The 14,718-nt window shown below is 36.8% G+C and overlaps 1 protein-coding gene across 1 annotated transcript; it reads left to right on the top strand.

The window, feature by feature from the left end:
• Positions 1 to 201: 201 nt before the first annotated feature.
• On the top strand, positions 202 to 14,278 carry Polr2D (RNA polymerase II subunit D). Its single transcript, XM_069834092.1, has 4 exons — positions 202 to 304; positions 5,472 to 5,652; positions 10,319 to 10,414; positions 14,068 to 14,278. Exons 1-4 carry the CDS (start codon positions 247 to 249, stop codon positions 14,144 to 14,146), a joined length of 414 nt encoding a protein of 137 aa, XP_069690193.1. The 5' UTR covers positions 202 to 246; the 3' UTR covers positions 14,147 to 14,278.
• The last annotated feature ends 440 nt before the right edge of the window (positions 14,279 to 14,718 follow it).

Below are 14,718 nucleotides of genomic sequence, written 5' to 3' on the forward strand. Positions count from 1 at the left end.
GCAGTTATTCAGTAGTGTTCTCAACACAGAAGAATGAAAACCCGCTAACAACCCCTTGAAAATCGCAGAATCCGAATAAAAACCGCCAGATTTTGAAATGTATCGTAAATAACAAGTGAGGAAGTTCCATTGTTTAAGAAATGCGTGCAAGAAAGACCTAAGCAGAGACCGCTAAAGTTTACCATTGCCACTGTCGCATTCTTTTCACGATGAATTGGCGACACTGTTCTTTGGTTGCAATACAATATGGCTGCTCAGGCTGATCAAGTGGAAGAGGATGCTGCGGATTTACAATTTCCCAAAGGTAAAAAATGAAGTTGTATAATTCAAAAGAAGTATTATAAGGAAGATTCTAAAATGTGCATATCCTGGAATATTTTTGTAATTTCTTTACAATTGCCTTATCAAAGAAAAGTAGGATGTATCAGGTTTATTTCTACAACGAATTTTGTGATGGTTTGACAACTGTTTGAACATTGTTCCAACCTCTACATTGCGCATGATCACTTGATCAGCGATGTTCGTTTTGAAACTAATTTCAAGCCATCCTTGTTAGAAGACTCTTGTACTATAAAATAATTGACAAAGGTGTAGTCCGTTGTGACTGCCTTCCCCCCCCCCCTCTTAAAAATTGCCACATTTCATGGCTTTTCACAAACGAAAATTACTGAAAAATGGCGGGAAACACAGTTGGGACAATTGTATTGTGACTTTTATTAAGAGAGATAAAAACTTGTGCACACAAAATAAATTATTGGCACTGAAGAGTGCCTTTTCGTAAATATAATGATGCGCATTCGACAAACGCAGACAAATCTGCTCTTTTTAGTATTGTAAGACATAATTTGGTAGGTGCAGTCCGTGTTCTAAAATTTTCCCACAAAATTTCAGTATACGGATTCCTCACTGACAATTATATCTAAAAATACCAAAAAGAGCTGATTTGTCTGCGTTTGTCGAATGGGCGTCATCATACTTACGAAAAGGTACTTTTCAGTGCCAATAATTTATTTTGTGTGCACAAGGTTAGAACAGCGAATAGGGATTATAAAGAATGGAGACTGAGGGAATTTTCCTGTGTTTTGTTTCTCTGTGCGCCAGCGTTTAGTTCCACTTTCAAGCGCTAGAGGTTAGTGTAATCGAGCATACGCTATGTTAATAATTGAGAATAGAGTTGAGACACAGGATCCAAACATCGCCTACCTTATTGCATAATCCAGTAACGCTTTGCTTCAAATAAATTCAAGTTAACAGCTTTTCCTTATTTCTCAGTGGCAAACTAGTTGTAATAATAATATTTTATATTTCAGATATAATAAATTATATTATAAAATAATATAATACATTATAAAATTAAGTATTGAATTCGTTTAATATTTGTATATAATATAATATAGGTATATGGTTTTACTTCTCATAAGAGTTTTGTTTTTCCATTTTCAGCGCTATCAAATCATTACATATTTTAATTGTTGTTGGGGTCAACGTCTCAACTCTCATTATAAAGGAACTCTAGAGTCTAGACATTACAGTTAATTTATTATTTTTATGGATCCAATTTATTTTATTTGAGTACATAATGTACCTAGATGTATTAATTATATGTGTTATATTTCTGCTGTGTCGACTGCTAGCTGGTGTGATGTCAGTGCCAACTCTAGGGAGAAAGCAGAATCTCACGCTCTAGCTGGCTTGAAGGTCATTGAAATCAGTCCGGCTACATCAAAGATACCGACGCGAAGTGTCCATTCTTTATAATCCCTATTCGCTGGTTGGAATTTTGAAGTAACGGAATAATGCATCACTTGAACTCGAATGATTGCTGAACAAAAATAAATTCAAATTTCGATCACAAACAAGCAGAGTGGATGCAATTAAGGTCATAAAGGACTTTATAGAGAAGACCCTTGGAAATAAGGAATGCGTCACTATGATCAGCCTGAACATTGAAGGCACCTTTGACAGTCCAGCTACATCAAAGGTACCGACGCGAAGTGTCCATTCTTTATAATCCCTACTCGCTGGTTGGAATTTTGAAATAAGAGGGAAAGGAAAGAATCCGTGTTCTGAAATTTATCCACGAGATGTGTCGACTTGCCTTATACACACATACACACACACACACACACACACAGAGAGAGAGAGAGAACTTTGTATTTATGACAGTGGTCTGAAAATTCCCCACTTTTTATTAACTACTTATTCACGAAACTGACTTAAAATTGGTACCTATTGGCCAATTAGACATCGCAAAATAGACTGAGAAGAAGAAGAACTGTCCATTGACAACTGTTACACAAACCATGCACTTGAGTTATGCCGCCTTCATGTTCATTAATCAAAACATTCTGATATTATCTAACTTTGCAAAATATAATCAAATCTATCATCTATACGAACGCCAACTAGCAAAAAATCTATACACATTACGAAAAAACATTGTCACAGTAACTTCGCAATCTTAGAAGCATATGGACCTCTGATCTCTGGAGAGCCATATTCTACCACAAAGGAGGTAAATCACGAAAGTTAATTAAACACAAAACAGACATTTTGTTTTTTGACTGCTACTTCTTAATCATTAATAAATTAATGCTTCCAAACCGACATTAACTTAGAAAATATGATGTTATTATTGGGGTTTAAAAAAAAATCACTGTTCGTAGTACAATTGAGATATGGATATGAATTTTGTTTTATTTTGTAAAAAAGCTCTCAAAGTTTCTTACATAAAATATAGATGTCCAATGTGTATGCCATTGATTACTTTGCAGACATTCACACAATTTCCTCCTGTACACACCACAGCATATCAGCATTGATTTTTGAAATGGCGAGTCTGATATGCTGTTTCAGTTCCGAGGTAGTCTCAGGATATGGGAGACATACACTTGATCTTTCACGTAACCCCACAGAAAAAAATCACATGGTGAAATCCGGCAAAAAATGTAGCCAGTACCGAAGCGTCTGATCAATGTCAGATTTTCGTCATTTCCATTGGGAGGTCTGAAAATTTATAAACCAGCACATAGCAAGTGATGGATCGGACATAGGACTAACATAGATCAGACGCTCCTGACTTGGCCACATCATTCGCCGGATTTAACAACCTGTAATATCACTACTAAACACGGTGTGATGTGTAAAGGAGAAAATGGACTATCGTGTGAAAAAAAAAAATGTTATGTTTTATTTAACGACGCTCGCAACTGCAGAGGTTATATCAGCTTCCCGTAAAATTCAGGAAATGTCTCTATGTTATGGTGCAGATACCCAGAAATCTTGCACTTCTTGTTAGAATTCGAATATGAATGTAAATATCTGGCCTGGAAAAATGAAACGAGCATTCAGCTTCTAATGTGCTATCATCAAATTAAATTACGAGGCGTGTTCTTAAAGTAAGTTCCGTTTTCAATTATAGCCGTCGCATCACTGCAATCATTATTTTGCACATGCGTGTTTTCTTCTTCAGTCCTCAGGCAAGCTGTGCATGCAGTTTCAGAGCTTCAGTCCGTGTGTGTGGTTAGTTGTGATCAGTTGAAATGTTTAAAGTGATCGAGCACCCCGCCGACTGTGAGATGCGGTCTGTTATCCGTTTCTTGAATGCGAGAAACATCAAACCAGCTGACATTCATCGTCAACTTTGTGAGGTGTATGGTGATGATGCCATTAGTGATGGAATGGTCAGGAGATGGGTTAGGAAGTTCAACGAGGGCAGCGTCTCTGTGCATGACGAGCAGCGTACTGGTCGGCCATCTTTGATCAATGACGATATTGTGCGTGCTGTCGATGAAAAAATTCATGAGGACAGGAGGTTCACAATTTCTTCGCTTTCCTTGAATTTTCCACAAATGTCGCGGAGTGTTCTCTACAAAATTGTGACAGATCGATTACGATATCGAAAATTGTGCTCACGATGGGTACCCAAGAATCTCACCGAGGAACACAAAACCAAACGAGCTTCCAGTGCATTGAGCTTTCTCACACGTTACAGTGAGCAAGGCGATGAGTTTCTTGACCATATCGTGACAGGTGACGAGACTTGAGTGTCTCACATGACACCTGAATCGAAGCAGCAGTCCATGGAATGGAGACACACTGCATCGCCAAGGAAAAAGAAATTCAAACAAACCATGTCAACACGCAAGATTATGTGCACTGTTTTTGGGACAGAAAAGGGTCCTACTCATCGAATTCTTGCCTCGGGGTGAAACCATTAATAGAGAAACCTATTGTCAGACTTGAAGAAGCTCCATCGTGCAATTCAGAACAAGAGACGTGGGATGCTGACCGACGGAGTTGTGTTGCTTCATGACAACGCTCGGCCACACACAGCTCGTGACACCCAAAATCTCATCTCGAAATTTGGCTGGGAAGAAATTGACCATTCCCCCTGCAGCCCGGATTTGGCTCCGAGTGACTTTCATCTCTTCCTGCACCTCAAGAAGTTCCTCAGTGGTCAACGTTTTGATGGCAACGAAGTGAAAACAGCAGTGTGGGAGTGGTTCGCATCGCAGGTGAGCAAATTCTACAATGAGGGGATAGAAAGACTTGTGCCACGACTCGATAAATGCCTCAATAATGTGGAGATTATGTTGAGAAGTAATTGAAGTGTGGGGAATACAATGCAACAAAAATGGTTTGTAAATATCTTCCCGTTTACTTACTACACCCTTTTGGAACTTACTTTAAGAACACGCCTCGTATCATATAGTCAAAACACTGACTTTTAACCGAAGACATAAATTGCCATTTAAAAATTAAACGTTACAGTATATACATATTTCACAATCACATTGTATGTATGTATTTATTTACACTGCAAGTGGGCAAGCACCCAGTGGCAGTGGTATACACAATATAAACAATACACAAAAAAAAAATGATAAGCAATACACAATACAATTTTATACACAATACAATAAGAATACACAATATAATTTAACACAATAATAATAAAACATAAATAAAATACCTAATTTTACATTACAACCTACATAATTATGTATAGGCCCTACATAAGTTTGAATAGTCTTTCACTTTATTCTCATCTCACTCACTGTAGTGGCACTATGACGCATTTCACTGACACTTTAGGACACATTTCACTGACACACTATAACACATTTCACTGACACTATAGAACACATTTCATTGACGCTATAAATTATCACTGATCGGAACTATTCACTGCTCTGTAATACGATAACTCCACTGACTCACCTTGCTTCACTGATACAACAGTTCAAATAAGTCAAATAATTACACCCTTATGCATACTGTACTTATAAACAGAACTACATTTAAACTAAACATTTCTAGTCTAAGGCCCTCTTACACGCTATTTTTAAATAATTTACAATATTACATTATGTGTATTATTCTTGAAGATTGGTCATAAGTAGAGTAACTCCAGTGCCATGTGTTTTACATGAACTACTTACAGAAACAATTTTTATATTTTTCTGCAGAATTTGAAAATGCAGAAACATTGCTGATTTCTGAGGTTCACATGCTACTGGAACATCGGAAGGCACAGAATGAGAGTGCAGAGGAGGAGCAAGAGTTTTCGGAAGTATTCATGAAGACCCTGACCTACACCAACCGATTCCGCAAGTTTAAGAATAAAGAAACAATTTCCTCAGTGCGCAAGTAAGTCTTTTTTATTATGATTAATATTGGAAAACTGGATTAATGTATTATGTAGGTAGGTATCTCTGCATGCAAATTTGTTAGCAGAGCCTTGTGACATAGAAGAGAAGGTCTGATGGCCTTAACACCACCAGAATAAATACATTTACAACTACTACTATTATTGTCGGACCATCGGATCTGTGCCCCTTCAGCGCTGTCGTCGTTCTTGAAAAAGTTAACGCCTGTACTCACTTCATTCCACGCTGTCATCGTTCTTGAAAAAGTTAACGCCTGTACTCACTTCATTCCACGCTGTCATCGTTCTTGAAAAAGTTAACGCCTGTACTCACTCCATTCCACGCTGTCATCGTTCTTGAAAAAGTTAACGCCTGTACTCACTTCATTCCACGCTGTCATCGTTCTTGAAAAAGTTAACGCCTGTACTCACTTCATTCCACGCTGTCATCGTTCTTGAAAAAGTTAACGCCTGTACTCACTTCATTCCACGCTGTCGTCGTTCTTGAAAAAGTTAACGCCTGTACTCACTTCATTCCACGCTGTCATCGTTCTTGAAAAAGTTAACGCCTGTACTCCATTCCACGCTGTCATCGTTCTTGAAAAAGTTAACGCCTGTACTCACTTCATTCCACGCTGTCATCGTTCTTGAAAAAGGTAACGCCTGTACTCACTTCATTCCACGCTGTCATCGTTCTTGAAAAAGTTAACGCCTGTACTCACTTCATTCCACGCTGTCGTCGTTCTTGAAAAAGTTAACGCCTGTACTCACTTCATTCCACGCTGTCATCGTTCTTGAAAAAGTTAACGCCTGTACTCACTTCATTCCATGCTGTCATCGTTCTTGAAAAAGTTAACGCCTGTACTCACTTCATTCCACGCTGTCGTCGTTCTTGAAAAAGTTAACGCCTGTACTCACTTCATTCCACGCTGTCGTCGTTCTTGAAAAAGTTAACGCCTGTACTCACTTCATTCCACGCTGTCATCGTTCTTGAAAAAGTTAACGCCTGTACTCACTTCATTCCACGCTGTCATCGTTCTTGAAAAAGTTAACGCCTGTACTCACTTCATTCCATGCTGTCATCGTTTTTGAAAAAGTTAACGCCTGTACTCACTTCATTCCACGCTGTCATCGTTCTTGAAAAAGTTAACGCCTGTACTCACTTCATTCCACGCTGTCGTCGTTCTTGAAAAAGTTAACGCCTGTACTCACTTCATTCCACGCTGTCATCGTTCTTGAAAAAGTTAACGCCTGTACTCACTTCATTCCACGCTGTCGTCGTTCTTGAAAAAGTTAACGCCTGTACTCACTCCATTCCACCCGCTTTCCTCCCACCACATTAAACAGCAGGCCACGAACCTTGCCGAATAGGGATGTTGCCAAACTTCTGTCAAACAGTATCATAAATAACTGGTCCTCCATGCTACAATATCATTTCTTTCAATCAAAATACATCTTGTATTTCTGCATTTTTTAAACCTAAATCCCATCTCTTGAATCACTTTGCACAGCGTTTCTCTCCAACCTTGGAAAATAGTGTCTCTCGCAACCTTCAGTAATTTCTTCAATGTCGGAACTTCATTCTACACGGTATAAAATTCTTGTATCTTTCTTCTTAAAATACATCGGTTCATATCATCTACAAGAATTAAAGGTACGCTTGGTCTGTTCTTCTCTGGTGATTCTAGCTTTTCATCTCCTGCACAGCCTCCCTCTCTCCTGATTTTCTTTGTTAGGCACTCTGACCTGCCTATATAAATTACATAAAATGTTGTATTATTAGTATTAGTTAAGTAAGTAATTTCAATACGTAATGAATTGAAATAAAATAAGCCTCACCTGTGTTATCAGTTGCTCTTTTCGTTCCTGATTTATAGGAAACAGATATTGACCTGTTTGTTTCTCTTCATCGCAAAATGCTATTACGTACTTGCTTAATATTTCTTTCGCCACTCCGTGCTACAGTGTTCATGTTGAGTTGACAACACTGGACTGCAAGTGCAAATAAACTGTCCCGCAAGAAGGCTCAAAATTGTGAGTAGTGGGAGAGAGATAGGAATGCAGGGAGAGAAATGAATTACCGAGGCTGAGAAGGAATTAGGGTTCATTTCGCATATCTTACGGGGGCACAGATCCGATGGTCCGACAATACTACTGCTACTGCTACTAGGCAGTCAATTTTCTTACTGTCCTTGTGACTATGCACCAGACTGGTCACTTCATTCCATTGTGTCAGTCCCTTAGCAGTTCTAACCAAATAAGACTCCAGTTAGCTTGAGAAGAGAGCTTTTAAAGCTGCCAGGGTGCATAGATTGAGGTACAAGCTTGTGATGATTCTGTCATCAGTAGGGCTAGGATTTTGATGAAATTGCATCTTTTTTCTAGTAAGCCAGAAACATAGCTGCTTTAGTATTTATATGTTATGTGATAAACTGAAATTATTGGGGACCATCAGTGTGGTTTTAGGCGTAATAGATCGACTATTGATCAGATTTTTTGTATTCGACAGATATTGGAGAAAAAATGGGAGTATAAGGGTACAGTGCATCAGTTATTCATAGATTTCAAAAAAGCGTATGACTCTGTTAAGAGAGAAGTTTTATATAATATTCTTATTGAATTTGGTATTCCCAAGAAACTAGTTCGATTAATTAAAATGTGTCTTAGTGAAACTTACAGCAGAGTCCGTATAGGCCATTTTCTATCTGATGCTTTTCCAATTCACTGCGGGCTAAAGCAGGGAGATGCACTATCACCTTTACTTTTTAACTTCGCTCTAGAATATGCCATTAGGAAAGTTCAGGATAACACACAGGGTTTGGAATTGAACGGGTTACATCAGCTTCTTGTCTATGTGGACGACGTGAATATGTTAGGAGAAAATCCACAAACAATTAGGGAAAACACAGGAATTTTACTTGAAGCAAGTAGAGCGATAGGGTTGGAAGTAAATCCCAAAAAGACTAAGTATATGATTATGTCTCGTGACCGGAATATTGTACGAAATGGAACTATAAAAAATTGGAGATTTATCCTTCGAAGAGGTGGAAAAATTAAAAAATCTTGGAGCAACAGTAACAAATCTAAATGACACTCAGGAGGAAATTAAACGCAGAATAAATATGGGAAATGCCTGATATTATTCGGTTGAGAAGCTTTTGTCATCTAGTCTTCTGTCAAAAAGTCTGAAAGTTAGAATTTATAAAACAGTTATATTACCGGTTGTTCTGTATGGTTGTGAAACTTGGACTCTCACTTTGAGAGAGGAACAGAGATTAAGGGTGTTTGAGAATAAGGTTCTTAGGAAAGTGTTTGGGGCTAAGAGGGATGAAGTTACAGGAGAATGGAAAAAGTTACACAACGCAGAGCTGCACGCATTGTATACTTCACCTGACATAATAAGGAACATAAAATCCAGACGTTTGAGATGGGCAGGACATGTAGCATGTATGGGCGAATCCAGAAATGCATATAGAGTGTTAGTTGGGAGACCGGAGGGAAAAAGACCTTTGGGGAGGCCGAGACGTAGATGGGAAGATAATATTAAAATGGATTTGAGAGAGGTAGGATATGATGGTAGAGACAGGATTAATCTTGCTCAGGATAGGGACCAATGGCGGGCTTATGTGAGGGCGGCAATGAACCTACGGGTTCCTTAAAAACCAGTAAGTAAGTAAGTGATAAACTGAGTGTTTTAGGACATATTTGTTAGGGCATTTTTTTTTTTGCATTTTTTGCCTGTTTCAACTCATAAGAGCATCTTTTGTGTTATTTGGATATTTTTTAGGCATTTTCATTTAATTTTGGCCACAAATCCCCATTATTAATATAAAATAATGTTTATTTCCTTTGATATTTTGTCTACATATTTTGTCCATTAATACCCTTTATTTTTTACTTGGTTATTTAACGACGCTGTACCAACTACGAGGTTATTTAGCGTCGATGGAGTTGGTGATAGTGATATGATATTTGGTGAGATGAGGCCGAGGATTCGTCATAGATTACCTGACATTTGCCTTACGGTCGGGAAAAACCTCGGAAAAAACCCAACTACATAATCAGCCCAAGCGGGAATCGAACCCGCGCCCGAGCGCAACTCCGGATCGGCAGGCAAGCGCCTTAACCAACCGAGCTACGCTGGTGGTGTATAATATTTTAATCGTTTTTCTACACAAATATTGCCCTTTTAACGTAGTACACCCCATGTAATGGATCAGTCCAACCATCCCTGCAATATAGACTCTTCTATACTTGCTAATTTTGTATAAGAGTGGCCTTGTGGTGGGCTACATGGAAACTACATCAGGTAAAATAATTAAAGTGTACCACTTAGAAAAAATTATGTAAAATTAAATAAACTTAAATGTTGGTACTAGAATTTAATTGAATTACTAGTCTAAATATTAAGTAGCGCAAAACTCCTTTTCCTACTAAGCCAATTTTAGAATGCAAGATCAACTTTTAGGGCATTTTTTAAAGATTTTTAGGTCATAAATGCATTGTTTTTAGGACTTTTTTTTATGATTTATAGGTCATTAAAATCCTAGCCCTAATCATCAGTCTCTGAATGAAGAGAGTATTGGCTCTGTGCACTGCAAGAACTGGAATTTATGGCAGACTAATAGAATATTAAAGCTTACCACTTGCATTTGTCTTATGTTACAGCCTGCTAATGCAGAAAAAGTTGCACAAGTTTGAATTAGCATCTTTGGCAAACCTGTGTCCAGAGACCCCTGAAGAGGCGAAATCTCTGATTCCTAGGTAAAATACAAGTGCAATATAGCAATAATTTTTAAGATAGGCCTATCATGACTAGGTAATGTTATATTACAACCTGCATTATTATGTGGCAGTGAGACAGGGTGCTGAGAGAAACTGACATAAAGAGAAATGAGATCATTGCAGTCTTTAGTGGGGGTTACATTAAAAGACAACATTAAAAACACGGTAAATAATTGATTAAATGGCGATCTTACTCGTGTTAATTATGTAAGCATGTGTTGCTCATAACTGTTTCGGTGTTGCTTGACACCATCCTCAGAGCCTACTAGATCTTGGCGCTATCGTAACTTCCTAGACATCACCATAACAAAAATTGACGACAAACACACCTTCAAAATATACAGAAAACCATACACAACACATCTAATCACCCCACACAACACAAACATGCTGCATTCAGGACAATGGTACACAGATTACTCAACATACCCATGAGCCAACAACACTACAATGAAGAAGTGAACACAATCAAATACATAGCACAAGAAAACGGATACAACCCAAACATAATAGACAACATCATAAGGAAGACAAAACAAAAACTCAACAAACACAAAAACACACAAAACACAACACAAACACAAGAACACAAGAAATACATCACACTAACATACGAAAACAAAAAACACACACAAGATCGCATCCTCATTCAGAAAACAGAAATACAACATAGCATACAGAACAGAAAACACACTACAAAGACATCTCAACACACAAACAAATAAATACAACCACACAGGCATATACAAACTCACATGCAATAGTTGCGACAGTTTCTACATTGGACAGACAGGCAGATCATTCCAAACTCGATACAAAGAACACATTAAAGCAATAACCAGAGGACACAATACATCTACATATGCCGAACACATAGCTAATGCTAACCACACATACAATACAGACATGGAAATCGTACACATACAACCCAAAAACCAAAACCTCAACACACTAGAACAATATGAAATATACAGACACACTAAAACACACCCTGATCAAATTCTCAACACACAGATCAATTTCAGAACACACACTATTTTACACAACTCTTCATTACATTTAACGCACCCACACAACAGGCAGCGAAGTTAAGATAGCGCCGAGATCTAGTAGGCTCTGAGGATGGTGTCACGCAACATCGAAACAGCTGTAAGCCACACATGCTTACATAATTAACACGAGTAAGATCGCCATTTAATCAATTATTTATATTCAAGTGTTAAAAGTAGTGTACGAAAGATTCAACATAGATTATAAAAACAGGGTATTGCATAAAGGAATTAAATAAAACTAGTTGAAGACATTGAATTTTATAAAAATAAATGGTAACATCATACTGAAATATTTTTCATGATGAGTGAATATTTATATACAAACAGGAAGATAGATATAGAATGTTCCAGAAAAAGAATGAAGGCAGCATAATGTAGTTATATTTTGATGCTGGGGGTGGTTAGAAAGTATAGTCTTTGAAAAACCATAAGAGTAAAAAAACCTGTTGTTTCATTCCAGGTCATACTTAAGGCCTACAATATTTGGTTTGGAGAGTTGTGTAAGGAACCAACTACACTTTGTGTGGTTTTCGGTAAATTGAAAGAAAGTGTCGTAAAGTTAGGCTTTTAATGTTTATGTTTATTTTGTTTTTCAGAGTGGTAAAGAATGAGTCATTGATGTTAAAAATTGAATGTAAATTTCAATTTTATATATTACTGTAGTTAGAAAAATAAATTAATGTACTGTAGTTAGTTCCTTTCAATTCTACATGAAAGTACCAGACATTCATTACTCCATCACGTACACGCAGTTGCTTCGCGCAACATACGGTTTGCTAGCTGTGGGACGAGTGGGAAGTTACTTTATGGACGCGCCTCATAAAAGTTCGCGTCACACCTTTTACCTTGTGGAGGCACATCAGTGTGCCGCATCACACCGGTTGCAGAACACTGATGTATATTACCGTATTCAGTATTAAAAATAAACATTGTAGGTATTTCAAAACTTTATTATTATTATTATTAAATATCTATATAAAAATTACTAAATTTCAACATGGAAAACAATGTTTGTGCAGTACAGTGTGTCTTTACATAACCTATAATAGTAATATACGTTACAAGAGCGGTATGTTGACGTTTTCATGGTCGAGGAAAAGATTGAAAAAGCGAAACATAGTTAGCTTTTTTAATTTCCGAGAACGTGAAAACAAACATACCGCTCGTGTATCGTACATTATTTTGTGCGAAGATCGTTTATTACATACCTGAAAGACGAATTTCTAATTAGTTGCAATGTTTCTGTTTAATGATGGCAACTTCGGAAAACCAAAATATCTTTCTTCATCATTGTTGCTATAAAATGTTTTCTGTGTTTACTATACTCCAGCAGGCCGTGATATACGTCTGTCTTTTTTTTCCCCCAGTCTATAAATGCGAACTTAAAACAAACGGTAAGGTTATGTAATGATTTATTTTTCATTATAATATTTTAACAATATTATTTATATAGCATATTGCAGTAATAACATTGGCATCTGGAATCTTGTTGATTTTTTCACGGCTTCCTTAATGTTACTTGTATCAGGAATGCAATAAGTTTTTGTGGAGTAGTAGACTTTACTTAATTTTTGCAAATATTTAAAAACAATAATTAACATTGCAATTTAGGTGAAATTGCAGTGGTAAGTTTCCAATTTATAATTATTACTATGTTAAACGTCTCTAAAAATAATATGTTAAAAGCGTAAAGCAGTAAAATGAATGACGCGCTTAAGCGGTAAGAAGAGGGAAATTGTTATGTGTGTTACGTTGGGAATACTGAATGTGGTATTTCACACTTTCCGCGTATTGGTTTTGTGCGGAAAGCAAGCAAATACGCACGATCTCGCACAAACGTATTTTCCAATTATCCGTCACTGGCTTTGTCCCACAGTTGCCGGATACGAGGAATTCTACTGTATTGGGTTCTCTTGACAACGATTTTTTGAAAAAACGTACAGTTTCTATCTCACTTAGAATATGGCACTAGAATTCTATTACTAGTATTTTCTTATGAATCTAATATTTACATACAAAATATTTTTATAAAACAATACTTTAAAAAAATTACTAGGGCCTTATAATGGATGGGGTCTTATTTTCAAGTAAATATGATAGTTTTAGAGGGTGTCTGTAGACTTGTTGGTACTCAGAACTGTAAGTATAGATGTGTGCATCCAAATAATAATTATTGTATTGAATGAAAAGTTGACGAAAGAAATTTTGTCTAAAAACTGTATAATTGAGGACCGTTTTTGCAAAACTTGCTAACTGTAGAAACTAAATTTTATAGGAAAAACAAAACACTGAAATAACTGCAAGTTTTGCTATAGCTCTCACATAGCAGAAAGCAAGTTTTGAAAAAAAAAAACGATCACACTTTGACACACTACTGCGAAGGAAATAATAAGATTTACGTAAGAAGCCTTTAGCATCATGTAGAGGCCGGTCTTATGTTAACTAATCCACCAAAATCTCAATTTTGCAGTTAAGAAAGTTTTGCAAAATCGGTCCTCAATTATAAATGTAGAAGTATTTGAATTTGTGATTTTAAATATATTCATTGTTTATTTACTGCCTGTTTTGCTTTTATTCCAGTCTTGAGGGAAGGTTTGAGGATGAAGAACTACGACAGATTTTGGATGATATACAGACGAAGAGAAGTTTGCAGTATTGATTTTTTATGAACGTATTTTTTGTGCAAGTTTATTGTAATAAATACATGTACTTACCTCACAACCTTGCCTCACCCACCCACATCTGTTTGATTATCAGATTAAAATAAAATTTGTTATTATTTACTCTCCCACGCAATTAAATTTTACTAGCAGACTGATGAATATTCTGCCTTTTTTATATTATTATTATTATTATTATTATTATAGATTGTTTCGTCATGAAACCGACAAGCTTTGCAAGGATGTTCAGATGGTCATTCTAAGCAGATGTTAATATTATACCATAGGTTGATTTGATTTTATTCCCAAGATATGGACTGAAATGCCAATGTACAGGTGGCATTGTACGAACACATGAAATGCCTGGTTTGACTTCTGTGAAGTCCCTCATTTGTTTGTTTTTGTTATGTACTGACAGAGGGTGCATTAGTCAGTATAACTGATAACATCATTGTGATTAGGCCGAGAAAACTGGTGTGAGTAATTCTGGCCTTCATTTTGTGTTAGTGAGGTGTGAGTCAAGAGATGGTATGGTGAAATGTCTGGGATGTACTGTATTCAAATGAATACG

This window comes from Periplaneta americana, chromosome 8, assembly GCF_040183065.1.
Source record: "Periplaneta americana isolate PAMFEO1 chromosome 8, P.americana_PAMFEO1_priV1, whole genome shotgun sequence".
In the NCBI taxonomy this organism is placed as follows: Eukaryota; Metazoa; Arthropoda; class Insecta; order Blattodea; family Blattidae; genus Periplaneta; species Periplaneta americana.